The sequence below is a fragment of the Manihot esculenta genome, chromosome 8 (assembly GCF_001659605.2).
Source record: "Manihot esculenta cultivar AM560-2 chromosome 8, M.esculenta_v8, whole genome shotgun sequence".
Lineage (NCBI taxonomy): Eukaryota > Viridiplantae > Streptophyta > Magnoliopsida > Malpighiales > Euphorbiaceae > Manihot > Manihot esculenta.
The window spans coordinates 1,543,952-1,564,576 of record NC_035168.2 but is presented as its reverse complement, the minus strand read 5'-3'; the positions used below and the strand labels follow the sequence as shown (position 1 = coordinate 1,564,576).

The 20,625-nt window shown below is 35.1% G+C and overlaps 1 protein-coding gene across 4 annotated transcripts in view; it reads right to left on the bottom strand.

The window, feature by feature from the left end:
• LOC110620890 (protein SHOOT GRAVITROPISM 6) overlaps positions 1–20,297 on the bottom strand; it is a 40,500-nt gene extending 20,203 nt beyond the window's left edge. For 2 of the 4 annotated variants that reach the window (XR_006351695.1, XM_043958970.1), the window contains exons 1-26: positions 20,051–20,297; positions 19,863–19,953; positions 19,735–19,789; positions 19,502–19,633; positions 18,232–18,303; positions 17,372–17,462; positions 17,172–17,267; positions 15,843–15,921; positions 15,700–15,763; positions 15,179–15,282; positions 14,874–14,979; positions 10,502–10,591; positions 10,321–10,398; positions 10,058–10,125; positions 9,879–9,978; positions 9,660–9,782; positions 8,685–8,774; positions 8,483–8,548; positions 8,172–8,270; positions 8,000–8,074; positions 7,521–7,580; positions 7,021–7,110; positions 6,717–6,838; positions 5,352–5,481; positions 5,172–5,251; positions 4,378–4,513 (exon numbers count right to left, since the gene is read on the bottom strand). Coding sequence is in view for 3 of the 4 variants with exons in the window: in XM_043958970.1 (XP_043814905.1) it covers positions 4,378–4,513; positions 5,172–5,251; positions 5,352–5,481; positions 6,717–6,838; positions 7,021–7,110; positions 7,521–7,580; positions 8,000–8,074; positions 8,172–8,270; positions 8,483–8,548; positions 8,685–8,774; positions 9,660–9,782; positions 9,879–9,978; positions 10,058–10,125; positions 10,321–10,398; positions 10,502–10,591; positions 14,874–14,979; positions 15,179–15,282; positions 15,700–15,763; positions 15,843–15,921; positions 17,172–17,267; positions 17,372–17,462; positions 18,232–18,303; positions 19,502–19,633; positions 19,735–19,789; positions 19,863–19,953; positions 20,051–20,090 (2,337 nt within the window). In the remaining variant the exon portion in view is untranslated. Of the gene's footprint in view, positions 1–4,377; positions 4,514–5,171; positions 5,252–5,351; positions 5,482–6,716; positions 6,839–7,020; positions 7,111–7,520; positions 7,581–7,999; positions 8,075–8,171; positions 8,271–8,482; positions 8,549–8,684; positions 8,775–9,659; positions 9,783–9,878; positions 9,979–10,057; positions 10,126–10,320; positions 10,399–10,501; positions 10,592–14,873; positions 14,980–15,178; positions 15,283–15,699; positions 15,764–15,842; positions 15,922–17,171; positions 17,268–17,371; positions 17,463–18,231; positions 18,304–19,501; positions 19,634–19,734; positions 19,790–19,862; positions 19,954–20,050 lie in introns of those variants that run through there. The other 2 variants (XM_043958969.1, XM_043958971.1) reach the window with 2 other exon arrangements.
• Between the last annotated feature and the right edge of the window lie 328 nt (positions 20,298–20,625).

Below are 20,625 nucleotides of genomic sequence, written 5' to 3'. Positions count from 1 at the left end.
TGATTTTAGTCATCATAGGAATCACATCAGTTACGGTGGTGGTTTTAACTTCAACCATAAGGACAACCAACCCAAAACGATAGCAACAAAAGAAACACAGAATCAGAAAAAAGTACCTGGCGTGAACAATGCCGATGAACAGTACCCGTGAACAATACCGATGAACAGTACCGTGAACAGTGCCGATGAACAGTACCCCCAAATATAAATAGTACCTAAAACACCTCCACCCAACACCCGAACGGCAAACAAACCTCAGATCTGACAAGGGAATGGTGTGGCGACTCCGGCGATGGTGAGATCCAAATGTTATCCTTTATGGGTAACCCAAATGAACAGAGCCTAAGTCTCTAAAAAAAAATTTTAAACTTGACGAGAGAAAAAAAAAATTAAATCTCTACGAGAATGGCTCTGATACCATGTAGAAGGATAATATTTGTTGTATTTCACAATAGAGATTACAACCTATTTATACATGAGAGACGGTATCTAAACAGGAAGGAAAATCAAGCCTATAATTATACAATCCCTAAGATTAAGCAACTGATCCATCTATCAATATTTACTTCTTATATTAACATATTTACTTTCTATAACTTATAACACTCTAAGTCTCCATGGAGAAAAGCATTCTTCACATCAAACTGTTACAAGTCCCATTCCAAGTTGGCTGCGCAGGATAACAGAACTCTGATTGAGTTCATTTTTGCAACTGGGGCAAATGTCTCTTGGTAATCCACTCCATAGATTTGAGTAAATCCTTTAGCAACCAATCTGGCTTTAAACAGTTCAATTGTGTCATCAACTTTGTGCTTCACTGTGAACACCCATTTACAGCCAACGAGTTTCTTCCCAGGTGGGAGAGTGACAAGCTCACAGGTCTCATTTTTAGCCAATGCTTTCATCTCTTCAATCATTGCTTTCTTCTATTTAGGATCTGTAAGAGCTTTCTTCCAATCCTGTGGAATAGACATAGAGAAAATAGACAAGGCAAAGGCTCTATAGGAAGGAGATAAGAATTCATAAAAAGCAAAGTTAGAAATAGGGTGTTTAGTACCAGATCTGACCCCTTTTCTTTGTGCAATAGGTTTATCTAAGTCATTGAAGTATTCAAGAGTTATGGGTAACTCACCAGAAGAAGATTCTTAACTAGGTAACTCACCAGGAGAAGATTATTGACTCTGAGTAGACTGCATAATGGCTTCTTCTGCCTTGTCTCTCCTTAAATACCTTCTCAAATCTGACTTGTCCAAACGACCAATTCTCTCTCCCTGATTGGACATCTCCCCCTGTCTACTAAAACTCATACTTTCTAGTTGAACCATATCATTCAGAATAACAGAATTCGAAATCACCTCTTCTTGCTCATTATTCTCCCCCTGAAGAGGTGAGAAGGGTGGTACTGAAGTAGGGTTCAGTTCTTTCTAGTTGAACCATATCATTCAGAATCACAGAATTCGAAATCACCTCTTCTTGCTCATTAATCTCCCCCTGAAGAGGTGAGTGGGTGGTACTGAAGTAGGATTCAGTTTCTCGGAAGGTAACATCCATACTGACTAAGAATTTCCTAGAGGGAGGATGATAACACTTGTATCCCTTCTGTGTTGGAGAATACCCAACAAACACACATTTAAGGGCCTTGGGATCCAATTTCCCTGCCGTCCTAGTATGGACAAAGCAAACACACCCAAATACTTTTGGTGGAACAACGTATGAATTCTTCCCTTGTAGAACCGCCAAAGTACTCATAAAGTCAAGGGTCTTGAGAGGCATTCTATTGATAAGATAAGCAGATGCAAGGATCGCATCTCCCCAATATGCTTTGGGTAGATTCATGGTGAACATAAGAGATCGAGCTACCTCCAATAGATGCCTATTTTTCCTCTCAGCAACGCCATTTTGAGCACTAGTATAAGGACAAATAGTCTGGTGTACTATTCCATTACTCTCCAAATAAGCAGAAAAGCTACTATCCATATATTCTCTTCCATTGTCAGTTCTCAAAATTTTCACCTTAGTATCAAATTGAGTACAATCCATCTTATGAAAGGATTGAAAACAAGAAAAGACATCACTTTTAGCTTTAATCAAATAGACCCAAGTCATTCGAGTGTAACAATCAATAAAGGTGACAAACCATCGATTACCAGACAAGAAGACAGTTTGAGTAGGCCCCCAAACATCAGAATGAATAATCGCAAAAGGAATTTGACTTTATTATGACTTAAAGGATAGGATGTTCTAGTGTGTTTAGCATATTCACAAGCATCACAAAATAGAGAATCAAACTGAGTTCTAGCAAACAAATTAGGATAAAGTTTTCCTAAGGCAAAAAATCATGGATGCCCTAACCGTCTGTGCCACTGTATTATTTTCTTATTGACATTCTTATTTTCTCCAAAACAGGCTTGAGATATCGAAGAACCTAGATCACCCTCCAACATATATAAGCCATCATGTAGCCTACCATTGCCAATCCTCTTTCCTGTGCGAAGATCCTGAATAACACAATGATCAGGAAAGAATTCAATTTTACAATTAAGGGCATTGGTAATAGCACTGACAGATAAAAGGTTGACAGGAAAGTGAGGAACATGAAGGACAGATGATAATTTAATATTGGATGTGCAAATAACAGAACTTGTTCCGGTTATGGGAGTAAAAGAGCCATCAGCAATTCTGACACTATCTTTGATTAGAGAAGCAAAATAATTGAGAAAGCCTTTAGAAGAGCCTGTCATGTGTCTATTCGCACCAGAATCGATAATTCATAGAACATTATTAAGAGAGGAAGCATTATCTGACTTTACAAAGTTAGATGTGGCACTAGAGGATGAGTAATCAGAGTTAGAAATCGAGACCCTTTTACCTTCTGTCATGATAAAGATTTATGAACCGTAAAAGAATAGGACGTACCCAAGGTTGTACACACAAGAGAGCCCAATCGATTCACCAAAAAGACTGGGTAGCGGCACGGGAAGGCCGGAGAGATGGTTGGAATTGTCGCCGAAGTGATTAGAGCCGTGAAGCAGCGTCAGGCGATTGGTCACGCGCCGGGAAGGGGAGGTGCGTGAGCCTCATGTGCGGGCTTTTTCGGCGTCGGAGCTGGGCGATCGGCCGGCGACAGTCCTGGTGTCGGCGGTGAGAGGAAAGGCTCCTAGATGGGTTAGTACAAAAAAAGGTATATCTAGGGTTTTGAAATCCTAAAGAGAAAAAAATTGAATTTGAACTCTAAAATCAAGAAAAAGCTCTGATACCATGAAGAATTTTGAAAAAATTTAAAGAATTCTTGTATTTCACTCTTAATCTTTACAATTGGTTTATATGACTATTTATACACAATGAATTATATCTAAACAGGAAGCAAATAATCAAATAATAATTATAGAGATAATTAAGAATCTTAATCAAATCAAATCATATCTCTAAAATCAGTTAGGATCAGCAAATAAGTCAACAGGAATATACCTTAAGCTCAAAAAAACTAGTTCTTGTAGGAACTCCTTGAGGTTATATGCTTTTGTCCTACCCCTTTCAAAACCCAATCTATGGTCCTCAAGTTTTCAAAGAACACACATCATTTTGATACTTCACGTGGTTACAACATTTCAAGCCAAATCTACATCATTTTGGACCTCTTTCAGCCAAAAGAAAACTGAAGTGAATTTGAAAGAGGACAAGTGTGTATCTATAGACCACACCTTGGAGGGTTTTTAGTACCTAAATATCTTATAATCGTAACTTCAAATCAGTGAAGAAGAGGATTTGAAGGAAAATTCTGATGACAAGGAAACTCTATTAAAATGTTTGATTGAAATAATTCCATTTTGGAAAGGGCATACTTGACAATGAGCTAATACAATGTTCCCAAAAAATACATCCTTGTTTCATATTCAAGCAAAAATAAAAACAGACGAGGATGCATAAAAGACAAAAAGGCAATCATCATCCAAAATTTTTTTTAGTATCCAAGGCTTCTTTATCCATCTAGTACAAAGTCATTAAATATTGCCTATGGAGAGCCAAACCAAGTAAACATTTCTGCAAATTTTTTTTATTGTATAATGAAAAAAATGGAATCGCATGAAAAAACAAGTAAACAGAATTCCATATTGTATCTGAGAGATGCACATAAACTGTTGTAGAAAGACATACTTGATGAAATCCATACGAGTAACAACAAAATTTGTACATTATTAGCAACAATCTTTTATGATGTGATTAAAGTATGAGCTAAACAGATACACATTTACTTTAGAATCACAGCTCAAGCACAGATATGGCACCAGCCTTCTACTGAAATGCTAGTATTATTTTTTAATATTATCATATTAGCAGGAAAAGAGAATTAAAACAAGGAAAAAGAAAACACCGTACAACAAGAGCATCTATTCTTGCTTCAATAACTGTTGATGGAGCGTATCTTGCAGCATATCCATACATCAGAGCCAAGGCAGCATGTATATCATCAGACTCTTCAGTTTTATAGCTATCAGAGAAAAAAGACAACAATCTGCAAAAATGATGCTATAAACCAATCAGCATCATCACTAATAGGTAACAGGATAAAACAAGATTCAAGTGCTTGACTGTTTCTCATCCCCCAATTTTTACAGTCACTCTTATCCAGAAGGAAAAGAAAGAATCTAAAGCATCAAATTTGGGATAAGAAATTTAATCGAGTCACATTCAATTTCTCTATATTACATTAGACATAAAAACAAAAAGGGGACTAAGGATTTAAATGTCTGAACAGCCTTCATCTTCTGCATGAAATGGTTGCTCTCAGTTCTCAAACCAGTGCCTTTGCAGTTGAGAACTTAATTATTACATCAAAAAATTGGCCCATTTCTGAAGACTTATAATTTCTTAGTTCATACTATTGGTCAAAACTTCTGAAGAACCATTATATACCATATTGGCAACCACAGAACAACCTTTAATATTCAAGAAAGCAAGAGGTCCCAACTCCCAACTGTGTCAGGATTTATCAAAAAGGAGGCATAGATATCACGCAAGGGGAAATGCATAAACCATCAAGAACAAGAAAAGGGATTCATCTCAAAAGATATAGAATAAATTGATAAGATTCTTTTTAATATCTGCATCACATAACTGATACTGGTGGTGGATCTTGTTTGGGGAGCCTATCCTTAAAGCCTAACATTCACCTTTGAAAAATACTTTGTCCAACATTTGCCAGAATGTCTTTAAGCTTGTCCAACACAGTGTCCAAGTGGGAGGCTGCAACCTGGAAGAAACAAAAGCCACAAATTTTAAAATGGAAAATTAAATTGCCATTTTTTATTTGCCTTGGGGAAGAACATCAGGAATTCTAACATCAAACATACCAATCCCATGGCTTTTGCTAAACCAAGCCTATTGGTTGGAATAGCGATGTTAGCCTGCTTATACATCCAATCAATCTTATTTCGAACATATGCCCTGTTATCAACTTTCTGTAGAAGCATACCAAGGCACCTGCAGTACAAAAGAAGTTACAACTGTAAATACATCCTATACAATTCAAGATTTTGATGTCAACAAGTTACCAAAAGGGTGCAAATGTGCAATCTTTAGAGAATTTATGAAGGAACCAATAAATATCAAGTCTTTAAAATTATCTAACAGTCCCAAATCAAATAGGATTAGCCAAGAAGACAAGCATGAAATATGCATAAGGACACTACCTTGTTTTCAACTGTAAAATATGTTGTAGTTCTTATATATTACTTCCTTCTGAGAAGCACCTCTAATCCTACACCATCCACCCAAGAATGGCCTTTTTATTTACGTGATACAATAAGAGAGTTGTATTCAAATGTTGCGTCATACATATCAAACAAAATTATTGATGCACTTATGACATCAACAATTTTTATTTTCAGTTATTGGAATTTGAGAAGGATTGTGTGCATGTTACGAAGTATTAAAATCATTGTCAGCATTATAAATTGGGCTTGCGTGTTCAATATTCCATGCTATTTAGGATAAGGGTTTGAGTGCTAAGCCACAATTTTTTTCTTTTCTATTGCTTTTCCTTTTTTTTTAAAACTGGACTAAGACACAAGTTCAAAATAGAAATGGTACAAGCAACATAAAAAGAATGGATTATCTTAAGAAAATGAGCTGGCCAGCCAGGCCTAAACACCCCCCTCCCCTGCCCTACTCAAGAGGGGAGGAGTTGCCCAACTCTCTATAGAAGGTACATTCCCTCATCCCAAACCAATGTGTGAATTTAATGCACCCACTTATGCCCAGAACCAAACACCTAGACTGTAGAATACTTATAGTTATAGGAGGCTCTGATACGGTGATACCATCTTAAGAAAATAGGTTAGGCCTAACTTCCCCAAAAGGTTAGAGGAGGGAGGAGTGCCCAAGGTTTTAATAAGAGGCATACTACCCTTATTCCAAACAAACGGGACTTTAAAGATGATAAGGTTAACATCCTATCCTAAGCAAAACATAAGTACAATCAACACAAAGGAAACCAAGCATGATTTTGGCATTTATGAACTTCAAGGGACAATAAGATAATATAACAATTGCCACTGTTATTGAAAATGCATTTCAAATTGGAGGGACATTGACAAGCATTCACAAATTCCATGAAGATATAGAAGTGAATTTTATTTAAGAATAAGAAGAACATGGAGGGGGGATCATTATTGCTCTTGTAAAGAATCAAGACAACATAGTTAAGAAATCAATACCGGTGAAGGAGTGCAGCATGTTCATCGTCTGGTGTATAAAGTTCATATTGATTTGTAAAAGCATTTCCAAGAGAGATCACCCAATCAGGGTCTTGAATCACATCCAAGGATTCTGAAAGGAACTGTCACCCAAAAGGAACAGAGGCAGAATAGATTATTAGAAAGCCTCTGATTTTGTCTTGCACTTGATTCTCAGCATGTAAAAGGAATTCTCAACAGGACATGTTCTTTTCCATGCAATAAAGCAGTCCAGATAAAATGAGAGGAAGGAATTTAAGAGTTGCCTTGTGTTAAAGAACCTTACATTGATTATCATGTCATCCCAAGTATCTTGGTATGAAGGATCCTGCTTTAAGTCTTCTGTGTCACTAACATATGCCTTCATTTTAGGAATCTAGAGCTTACCAAGTAGAAAAAACAATTAGATTCTACGGAAAATCATTTTTTACTTGTGCTTTAATGCATAGCAGATACAGGAGCAAGTGAAAATGATTGTTTGGTTGCAATTTGCAAACCATTTGCCTATTCAGAAAGTGATATGACCAATTTCCAACATTATAGAACCAGAAAGGACATATGTCAAGATGTACAAACAAATCTTCGGAACATTATAGTAACTACATTTGACCATCTCATGCAACAAATAGCCCTGTGCCTGTTCACACTTCAATCCCAATGGGCATTCATGTGCAAAGATATAAACTATTCTTGAATCCAAAATGGTCATTTGTTTCGCAAGGTTATTTCATTGACTTATAAAAGTAACTTTGAATGTAAGCTCAATTATTACTTCAAATGGCATACCTCATCTTGCCAAAACAAATTAATATTCTTTGGAAATAGAGGTGCCAAATAACAAAGGACCTGCAAGCATCAAAACAAGGCAACAAATGGTTTTTTTTCCATAAATATCAAAAATAAATAACAATTTGAAATTTGTTAGTCTAAACGACAGAACAAATGTGAATTCCCTTATGATTAACTCTAAAGCCCCCCTTCATTGCACCTTTAATCTTTTAAAAGTAAACAACTTTGCAGCAATAATAAAAACACATAAGCAGTGTAAGTCAAGATTACAAAGAAAACCAGAAACCCTAATACAGATTTAGAAAGATGTGTAAAGCAACGGACCAATCCTAAACCTTATTGATTTCAGAGAACTTGCTATCTATTGTTTTAGAATTGCAGTCAAGTAGTATAGACAACCGCTCAGTTTTGCTTCATCCTAGCCTACAAAATTTTGAAATAATAATCTAGACTAATCAAGGATGAGGAAAACATACTGTCAAAATATGAGTAGCCAGCTGCTCCCTCGCCAGTGGATCATGCAAAAGCACCAGCAAGCGGGCCAACAACTCCTGAATATAAATACATCAAGAAGACAGTTCAATTTCACGTTCATATAACTGGAAATAGAAGTGAAAAAACCACATCATAGACATAACAAAGATCAACCTCAGGACTTGGAATATCAGCACGAGCTTTGCACTCGCTAAGCATGCTACTAATGCTAGAGCCTCTATGCCTGCATAATTCTGAGATGCATCTGCAAACCTGTCATGGCAGCTTAAATGTATTCAAAGCTGTAAAAATTGTAAAATCCATGCCACTTCGAAATTCAAATACTAAATGGAAGCGGCAAAATGAAGGCATGCAACATGCATTAGATTAGAATAAATTATAAACTTTAAGCACTTATACCATGTCAGTGCATAATACGGTAAAAGAACTTTAGATGAAAAACTTAAAAGTTAAAGGGAACTTACCATAGCAACAGCACCAGTATAAATCTGTGGAATAATCATAGTCAACATAAAAGGCCAAAGAATGTGCTGCAGAAAATCAAAATATGGATAAAGCATAAATATCTAGCACAAGGGACCCGTATAAGTGCAACTCAATCTCTAGCACCACATAAAGAAATCCGCAACAGTACCCAGTGAATACAGGAAAGAAAATATCACATACCTCCATTTCTGGAATTGTAATAGTTATCAGAAGAAGGCCTTTCTCACAAATTGTTCGCAATTCTATTGGGCAAAATCTCCCTAACTTCACCTGAGGAAGAAAATATATTTAGCCTAGTATTGTAGTGTTAATTGATAAGCTACTTAAAAAGATTATAAGGTTAGATTACAAACCCATCTCCTTTTACATTTTACAAAATATGCACATTTGATTCCATGCTTTCTTAAGAGAATTACATGATACTTGACTGTTAAATTCATTACATTATGATGCATTCCTTCTGTTAAACAACATGGGAATCTGCCCTAATTAAGAAGATTACAGCCATTGTTTAGGAAGATTATGTGGATCCTAATTAAGCTTAATTATAGAGATTTTATTCTTTGCCTTTATTGTAAATATTCCTAGGTAGGTTTGATGCTTTGTGTATAAATTCCAAAATCTTGTAAAGATCAATACAATAGGAATAGAATCTGAAAATTCCTCCCAAAATTCTTCACCTTCCATTAACATATCACACTTAGTCCCAGTTTTTTAATCCTAAATTGCCAGATTTTTCAAATAGAATAATTAACTAATCCCTAAAACTTTAAAATTAGATCAAAATGTTGTTTTTTTCCAGAAGGGATTAAAAGATTACGGATTGAAGCAGAAATTACTTGCTAAAATGTAGCAAATTTAAAAGTCAAGTACCATAAACTTCACCAAAGAAAATTAAGGACTCAAATGTATACCTTATCTTACTAAATGCCAGGTGAGTTCTGCAATTTGCCCATAATCTAAAATAACATCAGACATGTATCTCAAACTTGTCACACAGACTCTTAGGCACAGTTAAATGCTCTTTAAATTATCCACTTGGCTGATTCTCAGTGCCAAATATCATAAAACACCTTCATATTTCTATAACCTCTGTTCATTCTTTTATTACATTAGAAGTTTAGAACATATGAAGCACACTACACCAAAGCCTACCTTATAATTATCTGGACCATTTCTCTCAAAATCTGATAGAGCACAGTGGCGTACAAGGTATTCAACAAATAATTCCCCAGATGGACCAACCAAATAGCAGTGTGAGGCCATAACTACAATCAACTACCAACAAAGCAACAGAATTGCAAATTAGGAAGACAAACTAGCAGTGGTTATGAACAGTTGAAGAACTATAAGTAGCAATCCATTTCAATTTACCTCTGACAAAGCCATTCGGACACCTAAATTTTGCTCATCTAGCAAGGATTTTACTGCTTCAACTAGTAAAGGCCTCTTATTATGCCAAGCTTCAGATGACCTCCATATGAAAACATACACAGGTAAGGTCATATGCAAAAGTGAAGGGGAAAAATTTCAAATTGCAGGAGAGGAAAAACCTCGGTAAGAGATGCTTCAAAACACATAGTGCACCAAAAGTCAAAGACTCTTCCTTTAATCGGCATTTCTGATGGCAGAAAATACAAAAACAGAACAAGCGTTTTGTCTAAATATTAGTACCACTTCTGAACTATTAGAGAAAAAATATATACATTAAAGCCACTAAATTTGAAAATGGAAAAAGACAATAATTAAGTTTCAGTCTTGACTGGGTGATGATTAATTCTTTCTAAACTACTTAGAGTGAAAAAATTATACTCACATTCAGAAGGAATGTGAATAAATCATCAGGGTATACCAAGCCAACAGTTAGGAAACAACGCTGAACTTCATTATAAGTCTGCCAAAAAAAGAGATGAGAATGTTATAGGAAAAAAATGGAACCCAAGGGCCAAAAATAAATTTCACATCGTGTGGAAAAAGTATGTTCAACATATACATACCTTCAATCCCACTGAAAAATCTGAAGTCTCTTTTCTATCATTGTTTATGCAAACTACTGGAAGAAGTGTTGACAGAATAACTGTGAGATCCTGCAATAAATTGCACAAAGGAGAACTCAATGTTGAATTTGCAACTCATATACAAAATAATACATTATTCATCAAATGGAAAGAGCAGTAACAATCTGTCATTGATCAAAACAGAACAAGTAAAGCATGATATCACCAGATGATCTCATGGACTAACTCCTTCATCTGCACACATTTGCTTTAATATGGGAACAGGGTACCCTTACCTTTTCAACACTATATCCAAGAACTGAAATTGCACATCATTTTCAGGAGATAACTTCATTTCAATGAAAACACAAAATAAAAACTTAACTCAAACACATTGTTGAATCCCACATCGGTTGTGAAAAGGGGTAATGTGCCCCTTATATGGGCCATAGACACTCCTCCCCCTTGAGCTAGCTTTTGGGGTGAGTTAAGCCTGACCCAAATTTAATATGGTATCAGAGCCTCCCCATCCGATGTTGGGCCTCCTATAAATATATCACGCACCAGTAAAATTCTGGGCCATAGACACTCCTCCCCTTGAGCTAGCTTCCTTAATTATCTTTCATGTTTACAAAAAGGCACTATCAGAATCACAGATGGTTCTTCCACTCCTATATCTGGAACCGGTTCTATTATTTGTACTCCAAATATCAAGCTATCCTCTGCTCTTCATGTTCCTTGTTTTCCTTTTCCTGTTAATCTTTTATTTGTTAGTGCTCTCACCAAAGCACTTAACTGTAAAATTGAATTTTTTCTTGACCATTGTGTTATTCAGAACCTCCAAACGGGGAAGATGATTGGCAATAGTAGACTGCACGATGGCTTATATATGTTGGAAAGAAATCTGAGTTTGAATTCACCTTGAACTCTTTTTGGAAAAAATCAATATTTCAATCAGAAAATCATACAATGGCATCGACACCCATCCTTTTTTGTTTTAGAGAAACTTTATTCTGATTTTCTTTTCAAGGTTCAATGTGGTTCTTTAGTTTGTGATATTTGTGAGTATGCTAAGCATGCAAGAACCTCTTATCCATCCAGTAACAATAGGAATACGATCCCTTTTATAACCATCCATTCTGAAGTTTGGGGACTTACTTAAACGGTCTCACTATCTAGTAATCGTTGGTTTATTACTTTTATTGATTGTTAGACTCACATGACTTGGGTTTATTTGATAAAGGCAAAGAGTGACGTGGTTTCTTGCTTTCAATCTTTTCACAAGATGATTTGTACTCAATTTCAATTCAATTTCAATTTAATGCTAAGATAAAAGTTTCGAGAACTGATAATGGTACAGAGTACATGGATGGCTATTTTTCTGCTTATCTAAAATCTAATGGGATACTAAATCAAACTAGTTGTCCTTGTACTAGTACCCAAAATAGTATTGCTGAAAGAAAAAATACACATGTTGAAAGTAGCTCGATCACCTATTGGAGAGATGCAATTTTAGCCGCAATTTATCTTATTAATAGAATGCCTCTCAAAGCTCTTACCTTTAAAAAACCCTTTAGAGGTCCTACAAGGAAAAAATGCTTATATTGTTCCACCAAAGATGTTTGGATGCACATTTTATTCATGCTAAAACAAGTGGGAAGCTTGATCTAAGAACTATTAAATGTGTGTTTGTTGGATACTCTCCCACACAGAAGGGTTAAAAGTGTTACCATCCTTCATCTAAAAAATACTTTTGTCAGTATAATGTTACATTTAGATATACTGAACCTTCCTTTAGTACTACCCATCACCTCTTTAGGGAGAGGATAATAAGAGAGAAGAGATGATTCCTAATCTTATAACTCTATAACGTTTTACTCTAAAAAAGACTACTATACAGGAGAGACTATTGGTGATCAGGAGATTATTACACAGGGAGAGACTATTGGTGACCAAATTGAATGTTTGGATATACCAGATTTAAGGAGATACTCAAGAAGAGACAAAATAGAAGTAGAAAAAACCATCGTGCAGCCTACTCAGTGTCATGAATCTTCCTCTCTGATGAGTCATCCCTAAAACTTGAACCCTTTGATGATCTAAATAAACCAATTACTCAAAGAAAAAAAGTTAGATCTTGCACAAAATACTCTATTTCTAACTCTCTATCTCTTATGATTCTTTGTCTCTCTCTTATGATTCTTTGTCTCTATCTTATATAGCCTTTACTTTATTTATTTCCTCTGTGTCTATTCCACAGGATTAGAAGGAAACTCTTGCAGATCCTAAATGGAAGGAAGCAATAATTGAAGAGACGAAAGCACTGGCCAAAAATGAAACCTGGGAGCTCTCACCTGGGAAGAAACTTGTTGGCTGCAAATGGGTGTTCACTATGAAACACAAAGCAAATGGATCAATTAAAAAATTCAAGTCTACACTAGTGGCCAAGGGATGCATTCAAACTATGGAGTGTATTACCAAAAGACATTTGGTCCTGTTGCCAAAATGAACTCAATAAGGTATTGCTATCTTGCGTTGTCAATCTTGACTGGATCTGGATCTCCAACAATTTGATGTGAAAAATGTATTCATCCACAGAGATTCGGAGGAGGATGTGTATATGAAAATCCCTCCTGAATTTACTGATAAAAAAATACAAGCAAAGGTGTGCAGACTAAAGAAGGCTTTGTATGAGTTGAAGCAGTCACCCAGAGTTTGATTTGATGGAGTCAAACAGAGTTTGGTTTGATCAAGTCACCTAGAGTTTAGTTTGATCGATTCAGTAGAGCTATGATTTTCTTTAGCTATCAACAGAACAATGCTGACTATATTCTATTTATCATATATCACAATGGTACAAACATCATAAGGGTAAAATTACTCTTCTAGTGATGATATAATAATGACAGTAGATGACTTGGTTGAAAAAGCTTTTGGATCAAGAGTTCAAAATTAAATATCTAGAAAAACTGCAATATTTCCTGGGAATTAAGATTGCCAGGTCAAAGAAGGAAATCTTTATTTATCAAGAAAATACATTCTGGATTTTTTAGAAAAACTGATATGTTTTAGAAGAAATTAGTATGTTAGATTGCAAACCAGCAGAAACTCCCATTGAGAGCAACCACAAGCTACAAGCTACAAGCAGGAATTGGTGAATCAGTTGATATGGACAAATATTAGAGGTTGATAGGTAGACTGATTTATCTTTTACATACTTGACAAGACATATACACATAGTATATCCAGTCAGCTTAGTCAGTCAGTTTATGCATGATCTCGTGAGTCTCACATACAAGCTGTTTTTCACATTTAGCGATACTTGAAATCTGCTTCCGGAAAAGGTCTCCTATTCTCTAAACACGGTCATCTTCGCATATATTCATTCACAGATGCAGATTGGGTTGGATCCTTGATGATGATAGAAGGTCGATTATTGTACACTTGTGGGAGGAAACCTTATCACTCGAAGAAGCAAAAAGCAAAATGTTGTTGATCGATCAATTGTTGAGGCGGAATATAGAACGATGGCACAAGGTGTTTGTGAACTTCTATAGTTGCAGAGATTGTTGGAGGAATTGAAACTATTGGAGAGGGACAAATACCTCTTGTACTGCGACAACGAAGCTACCATCAGTATATCTCACAATCTGGTTCAATATAACCAAACGAAGCACATAAAAATTGATCGACACTTCGTTAAAGAGAAGTTAATAAATAATGTCTTAAGGTTAGATCATGTGATCTCCAATGAAAATGTGTTTACTAAAGGGATCAGCACAAAAGACCTATCATACCTTGATTTGCAAGTCTCTAACTTGAGGGGGAGTGTTAACCAACATAGAGTTCCTAATTAGTTGGAATTAAATCTTTGGATCCTAATTAAGCTTGATTTAAGAGATTTTGTTCTTATTGTAAATATTCCTAATTTAAGTTAATTCTTTGTGTATAAATACTCAAACCTTGTAAAGATCAATTATAAAATAAAAAATTCCTCCTAAAATTCATCAAATACCTATTGTAACTTGAGTATTTTTCTAATGGTTTTTGTTATTTAACAATTGAAATTAAATAACCTGAGAGTAGTATTCCTTAATTTATGTATTATGTTTCCTTTTTGGTTCTACATCACTGCCCCAGTACTTTTGTCCCCCTTTCCATCTTCGAATATCCTAAAAATTCATCCGCGTAGTTAGTGGTCTAAACAATACAGTATTTATGTGACTGTGTATAAAATTATCTTTAATGAGGCACTAAAATCGATGGTTACTTGACAAGTGAAAAAACTTGAGCATAACAAAATTTTCAACAAATGGAGTGGTGGTAATATATTACTTAATAAGCAGCAATAGCAAAACAAGGTGTACATTACCTCAAAATCAAGCAATGGTGGACCAGTTTCAGACAGTAGTGAGGCATTTAAAAGATTGTGAAGACTAGAAGTCGCAAGAAGGGCAATATCTTGATCCTTTTTATACCTAAGTAGCAAGACAAAGAAAATGAAAAGCTCAAAATCATCATTATCACTGTCCATCTGGATATATCTAAGTATATATGTGTGTATCTTTGCAAGTATATTCCATAACAGCAATACAAAAGCATTACAACCAGAAAAGAAATTATGGCACGACAAGGAAATGTCTAGTTAAAATAGCAATAGATTAATATTGATCTTACAATTCCAATACAGTAGGGATGAGTCTTGGCAACGCTGCCTTTAGTTGTGTCCGGGTGATAAGACCAACCATCTGACCTAATGCTTCGACAGAAGAAGTGCGGACCTGCTCCAAATAAGAAACTAGTGAGTCATCACACGAACAAAATCCAAAAGAAAAGGAAATAATGTCCAATGCTAAGCACCAAATCAAAACATAGCTCACAGAGAAAACACAACACAACCACCACTACCAAGTACCAACCCCCGGCATACACTCACACCCAAAAGAAAAAGAATATTAAGACACAGAAAATATGCTAATTCAGCTGCTAAAGTGTTTCTACCTATGGATATGCAGCCTACATCATAGAGTGAAACATGATCAATGCATGTAGAATACGATATGCACAAAAGCTATTGGGCTCCATTTTTATGAAGGTGCATTCAGCAGAAGATAAATAACAAGGATTTACAGCTAAGAAGGGAAATAGATCTAAAAGGAAAATATATCATGGGAAAAATGGGGAACTATATTGCATACCTTAAGATCTCGTGAAATTGCCCACACCCTCAATAAAAGCTCAAAAGCAGAATTTAGAAATGACCTGCACTAAATGACATCTTTTCAGAAATATTATCGTGATGATATGTTGTAAAGTAGCAGAAAACAGATATTGATCTTACATAACATCAGCATCAAGAGGAGAATGTGAAGGGAAGTCCAAGTTATATTGCCAAGCAGCCTGACACCAGCATTTAAATGCTATAAAAAAAAATAGCATGTATCAAGTGGCTCAGAAATTAGAAGAGGAAAATCAGAAAGAAAATGCAACAAACAATCTATAGCGAGAACCACCAAAAAGTTTACAAGATGAATATTATAGAGTATGCCAAGGGAAACACAACAGAGTTTTATAGTCAAATCTACATCCAAACACTTGAAATAAATTGATAATTGTTGCATACCCAATCATATTAACATTTCAACTTTCAACCTAATTGCTCTACACATTTGTCAGAAAAATTCGTATGGTGATATGGTTAAAAAACAAACATGAAAATTAAAAAAATCTTCATTCTACAAAGTATCTTCTCTTGATTAAAAATCAGAAGAAAACCATAAAATAAATTCACTTATGGGAAGAGGTTAATTTGAAACAATTTGCTGCCAGGTTAGTTCAACCATATTTAAAATGCTTTATGCCAAAATTAGATCTACAATTCTTCCATTCATGAAACACTTTGGAACCAAAACAAAGGGAAACAACTCAAGGAAGAAAGGAGGATAACAAGTGCAAGATCAGCAGCAAAACAACCCTCCACATGCCTCAAGGTGTGTCCAAGAAGCCCAGAACACACCCCAAGGCGCGTCCAAGGCAGGGAGCTTCAAGCAGCACCAGTCCTGCGTCCAACACACCCTAGGGCATGCTTCAGAAAGCCCTACACACCCTATGACGTATGTCTCTTGGGTCAGCTAAGCAGGTCGACTTTAACAGCCAAAAACATGTTAATTACATCTCCAGGTTTGACTCAACAATGTTCCAACCTATTTTAGAAGAGTTTTAAATGCTTTGGAAGAGTGTTTACCTGCCAAATTAGAGTGTTTTATGTTTCCTTCTACAATTAGGATTTAGTTATTTAAATTTTCTGTTCTAATTAGGATTTACTTTTCTATTAGATAGATCATCCTATTTATCCAAAGTTCCCAAAAAGTAGTTTTCTATTTCTATTAGGATTAGGATATTAGAACTCTATAAATAAGCCTAAAGTTCATATATTTCAGTTTAGAATTCAGATTTTTTATTAATAAAAAATCTAGAAAGATAAATTCTCACAATTTTCACTCTTATGTGAAAATTATCTTTGTGAGCTTCACGCTGCATCAATTTGAAATTTTGTAGAATCAGAATCTAAATGTTTTGATGGAAGCTAAGGATTAAACTAACAGAAATCATATTTCATAGATTAAATTACTATGTTACCATAAAATAGCAAACAAAATGTTCACCCTACCATTAGCAAATATCGGCCTATAAGCATCTCGTACACTTCCAAGTATGGGTAAAACTCGTGAAAGTACACCTTTCAGTCTTGGAGTAAATTGCAAAGCTTCAATGAATAAAGTATAACAAACACTTCAGTTTGGGGATCCAAATGCAATGGCCCAAAAGCACTTTTTAAAAACCAAACAAAATGGAAGTTAAATTATTAACCATCAGCAGAAGCAAAGTCAGCAAGTATTTGAACCATAGCTGGCAAAGCTGAACTAGGTCCAGACAAATGTAGAAATATTTCTTCCATCATCTGTCAAATCAAGAAGAACAAGAATTATCAAATTACAACAGGTAAGCCAAGAAAGTTGAGGAGGGACCGAGAGAGGAGGAAAATCTAGCTGATGTCAACAAGAATGTGTGATTCATCATGAGAATGCATGCCAAAGGCAAAAAAGGTGTCAAAATGTTGCATACAACAATTATAAATAAATAAATAAAACAAAATAAAACTAAAGACAACAACTGGCAGAATTCAGTATGAAGTTTTAGACACAACCAAGTGATATATAACCACTCAAGACGAGTTAAGATAGTAAGTAGCATAAATAGGGAAACACCATGCACCACATTCACCAACCTAAAATACAAAAGAACTTGGGCAAGAAAAGAATTGAAAAAACACATGTGACCAACCTAAAAAATATAAAACAAAATGAGAAAATAAAAATTAAAGGAAAATAAGAATATTTGAGTTGCTAATTAGAACAAACAAAAAATATAATTTAGATAACATTGTCCAAAATCATTGCTCACTGCTCAGAGTAACTCTTTACAGTTTATTAGGAACAATTGTACTCCCTAGGCCTAATGTTCAAACTGATCCATTCACATATAGCATTGGATTTGACAATTTTGCCAATGCAATTTAATTTTAATAAAAGGGAAAACGGATTTCCTCATATTATAAAAGAGAAGGAAAAAATGGGCAGAAGATTGTTGGTCTTCCAACAATCTCAAAAGCAAAAGAGATGTTTATATAATTTCACATGAACCTACGAATTTGTTATATAGAAACTTACCAAGTCAGGCAAATGTGAGCCTATTGAAACAAGTAGGGCTGCTGCAGCTCTTTGCCAGTCAGCATTGAGCTCCTGCTCCAGGAGGAATTAAAAATCAACTTATGTGAGTATATCAAGATATTTGACTGATTGAACAAGAAACATGCAAGTAAAAAAATGAAGCAATCGACCAGAAAATGCCAACATAGTAGCTGAGAATTGAGATCATCAATTCACTAAACCTTATTAGGTTGCCTCTGTGAAGGCTTAATGGTTGTCCATATAAAAGTACATACTGATAAATTAACATCAACAGTCCAGGAATAGCAATCTTATAGACACAAAAAGTCTAAAAGGCCATTCCCACCTAATAATGAGGAAAAGGTAGAAGTAAGGAGAACGGAAAGTCAGAATGAGAAAATAAAAACATGAACCAATAATGACAATTAACATCAAAGAGATGTAGAGAACATTAGAAACATCAATCCAACTACAACATGAAAAAATTAAGGGAAAATTACTATTTAGTCCCTATAGTCAGTTTTGAAAAATGCATTAAAACATCTCCGATGTTCTAAAAAGTCTACTGGTTAGTCCTTCTATTAATTTTAACCCTTAAGTATTTTACTATTTAGTCCCTATAGTTTTGAAAAACTTATTTAGTTAGTCCTTCATATTTAAAAAAAGTCTATTAATTAATCTCCCGTGTCAGGAACATTTTAGACTTTTTTGTAATACTTAGCGGCTAAAATTAAAATTAAAAGAGGACTAACTAGTAGACTTTTTAAAATATAAGAGACACTTTAATGCATTTTTCAAAATCAAGAAACCAACTATTGAGCAATACCATAGGGACTAAGTAATAGTTTTCCCAAAAATTAAAACAAAAAAGATCCTGGAAAGTGTTTTATAAAAGAAACATTTTTTTTTTCCTCCAACGCAACATGCTGCTAAAGATGATTAAGGGTTCATTATCCATTCATAATTTTCCTTATCTCCTCTTAACCATCAACTAATTGCAGAAAGCAGCAAACCACAACTTTCTTATATTATTTGGAAGACATAAATCGATAAAGGCAACATTATTGATGCATACCCCAGATCAAAAATTGTTCTAAGGGCTGACTTATAGCATAAAGAGGAGTAATGAAGGGCCAAATCAGCTTAGACCATTTAATAGCAAATAACCAAATTAAAACACTGCTCCAACAAAAATATAACTAGTGCTCGAACTGGTTGATCCAGTGACCAAAAAAATGGCAATGGAGAAATAGAGAGAACAGCAATGAACCTTGGAGGAGATCATTTCGGTAGTAGCAATCTTTGCAAGCTTTGCCATATAAGCTGGATCAACATCTCGTTTATCCAATGCTCGAACTCCCAAAGCCATTACTTGAAAGACCGCAGCCATGTTTCCAAATCGCTGTAACCCATCATAAACAGTTTCAATTATATTTCATATTCCATGATCAGGGTTCAAAAAACAAAGAACGAAATAGAGATGAGTAGTAGTAGTAGTATTACTCGACGTCCACCTCGAGAAACCGCCGAGCAACAATCAAGTACCAGAAGCGGGTTCCTACAATTCCACATTCATTAGACTCGTAATTAAAAATGTAAACATATAGACAAAGCGACAGAGAAAGATATACAAGGAGGAAATATCCTTAAGAGAAGCCATGGAAGCTTCACGGACAATGGGGGATTCATCTGCGAGGGAAGAGACCAGAACCTGAATGGCCTCTGCAACATAACAAACAATTATACCAAAGCGATCAATTAGATGTCAGATGGAGAAGCCATAAGCAAATTAAACATGGAAAGGTGAAATTAACGATACCTGGAGCAGGAATTGAGGTTCCAGAGCTCGAAGAAGCCATGAATACTCGAGAACAAGGTATCAAAATAGCATATCAGAGGAAGGAGAAAGCGAAGAGGAGAAAAGGGTTTTAGAATTTGACGGATCGAAATGTGAATTATTAAATTGATATTATTTTTTAATTAAATTGGCAACCGATTATTAGGACGACCGCCATGTTTATCTTTCTTCTTATTGTCTCAGCATCGTTGAGAGCACAGACAATAGTGGACTACATTAATTCCATTTTTTTAATAGACAATAATTCGCTTTATAATAATAAAAATTAATATTCTAAAGCAAGTGCCCAATTTATTAGAGAAAAATTAATTAAATTCTTTATAATTTATATTTTATTTGAAAATAAATTATTTATAAAAAAATAAATGAAGTTTTATATTACTATATGATAACCTCAGGGCTTTCCTAACCCAGGAATAAGGACGGATCTAAGAGAAGGCCACAAATCCAAAACCCGTCAGACCATACGCTCGAAAGACTACCCAACTTCACAAGCCCGGTACCAGCAAACCAGGGCAATTCGAATCAGATACGAA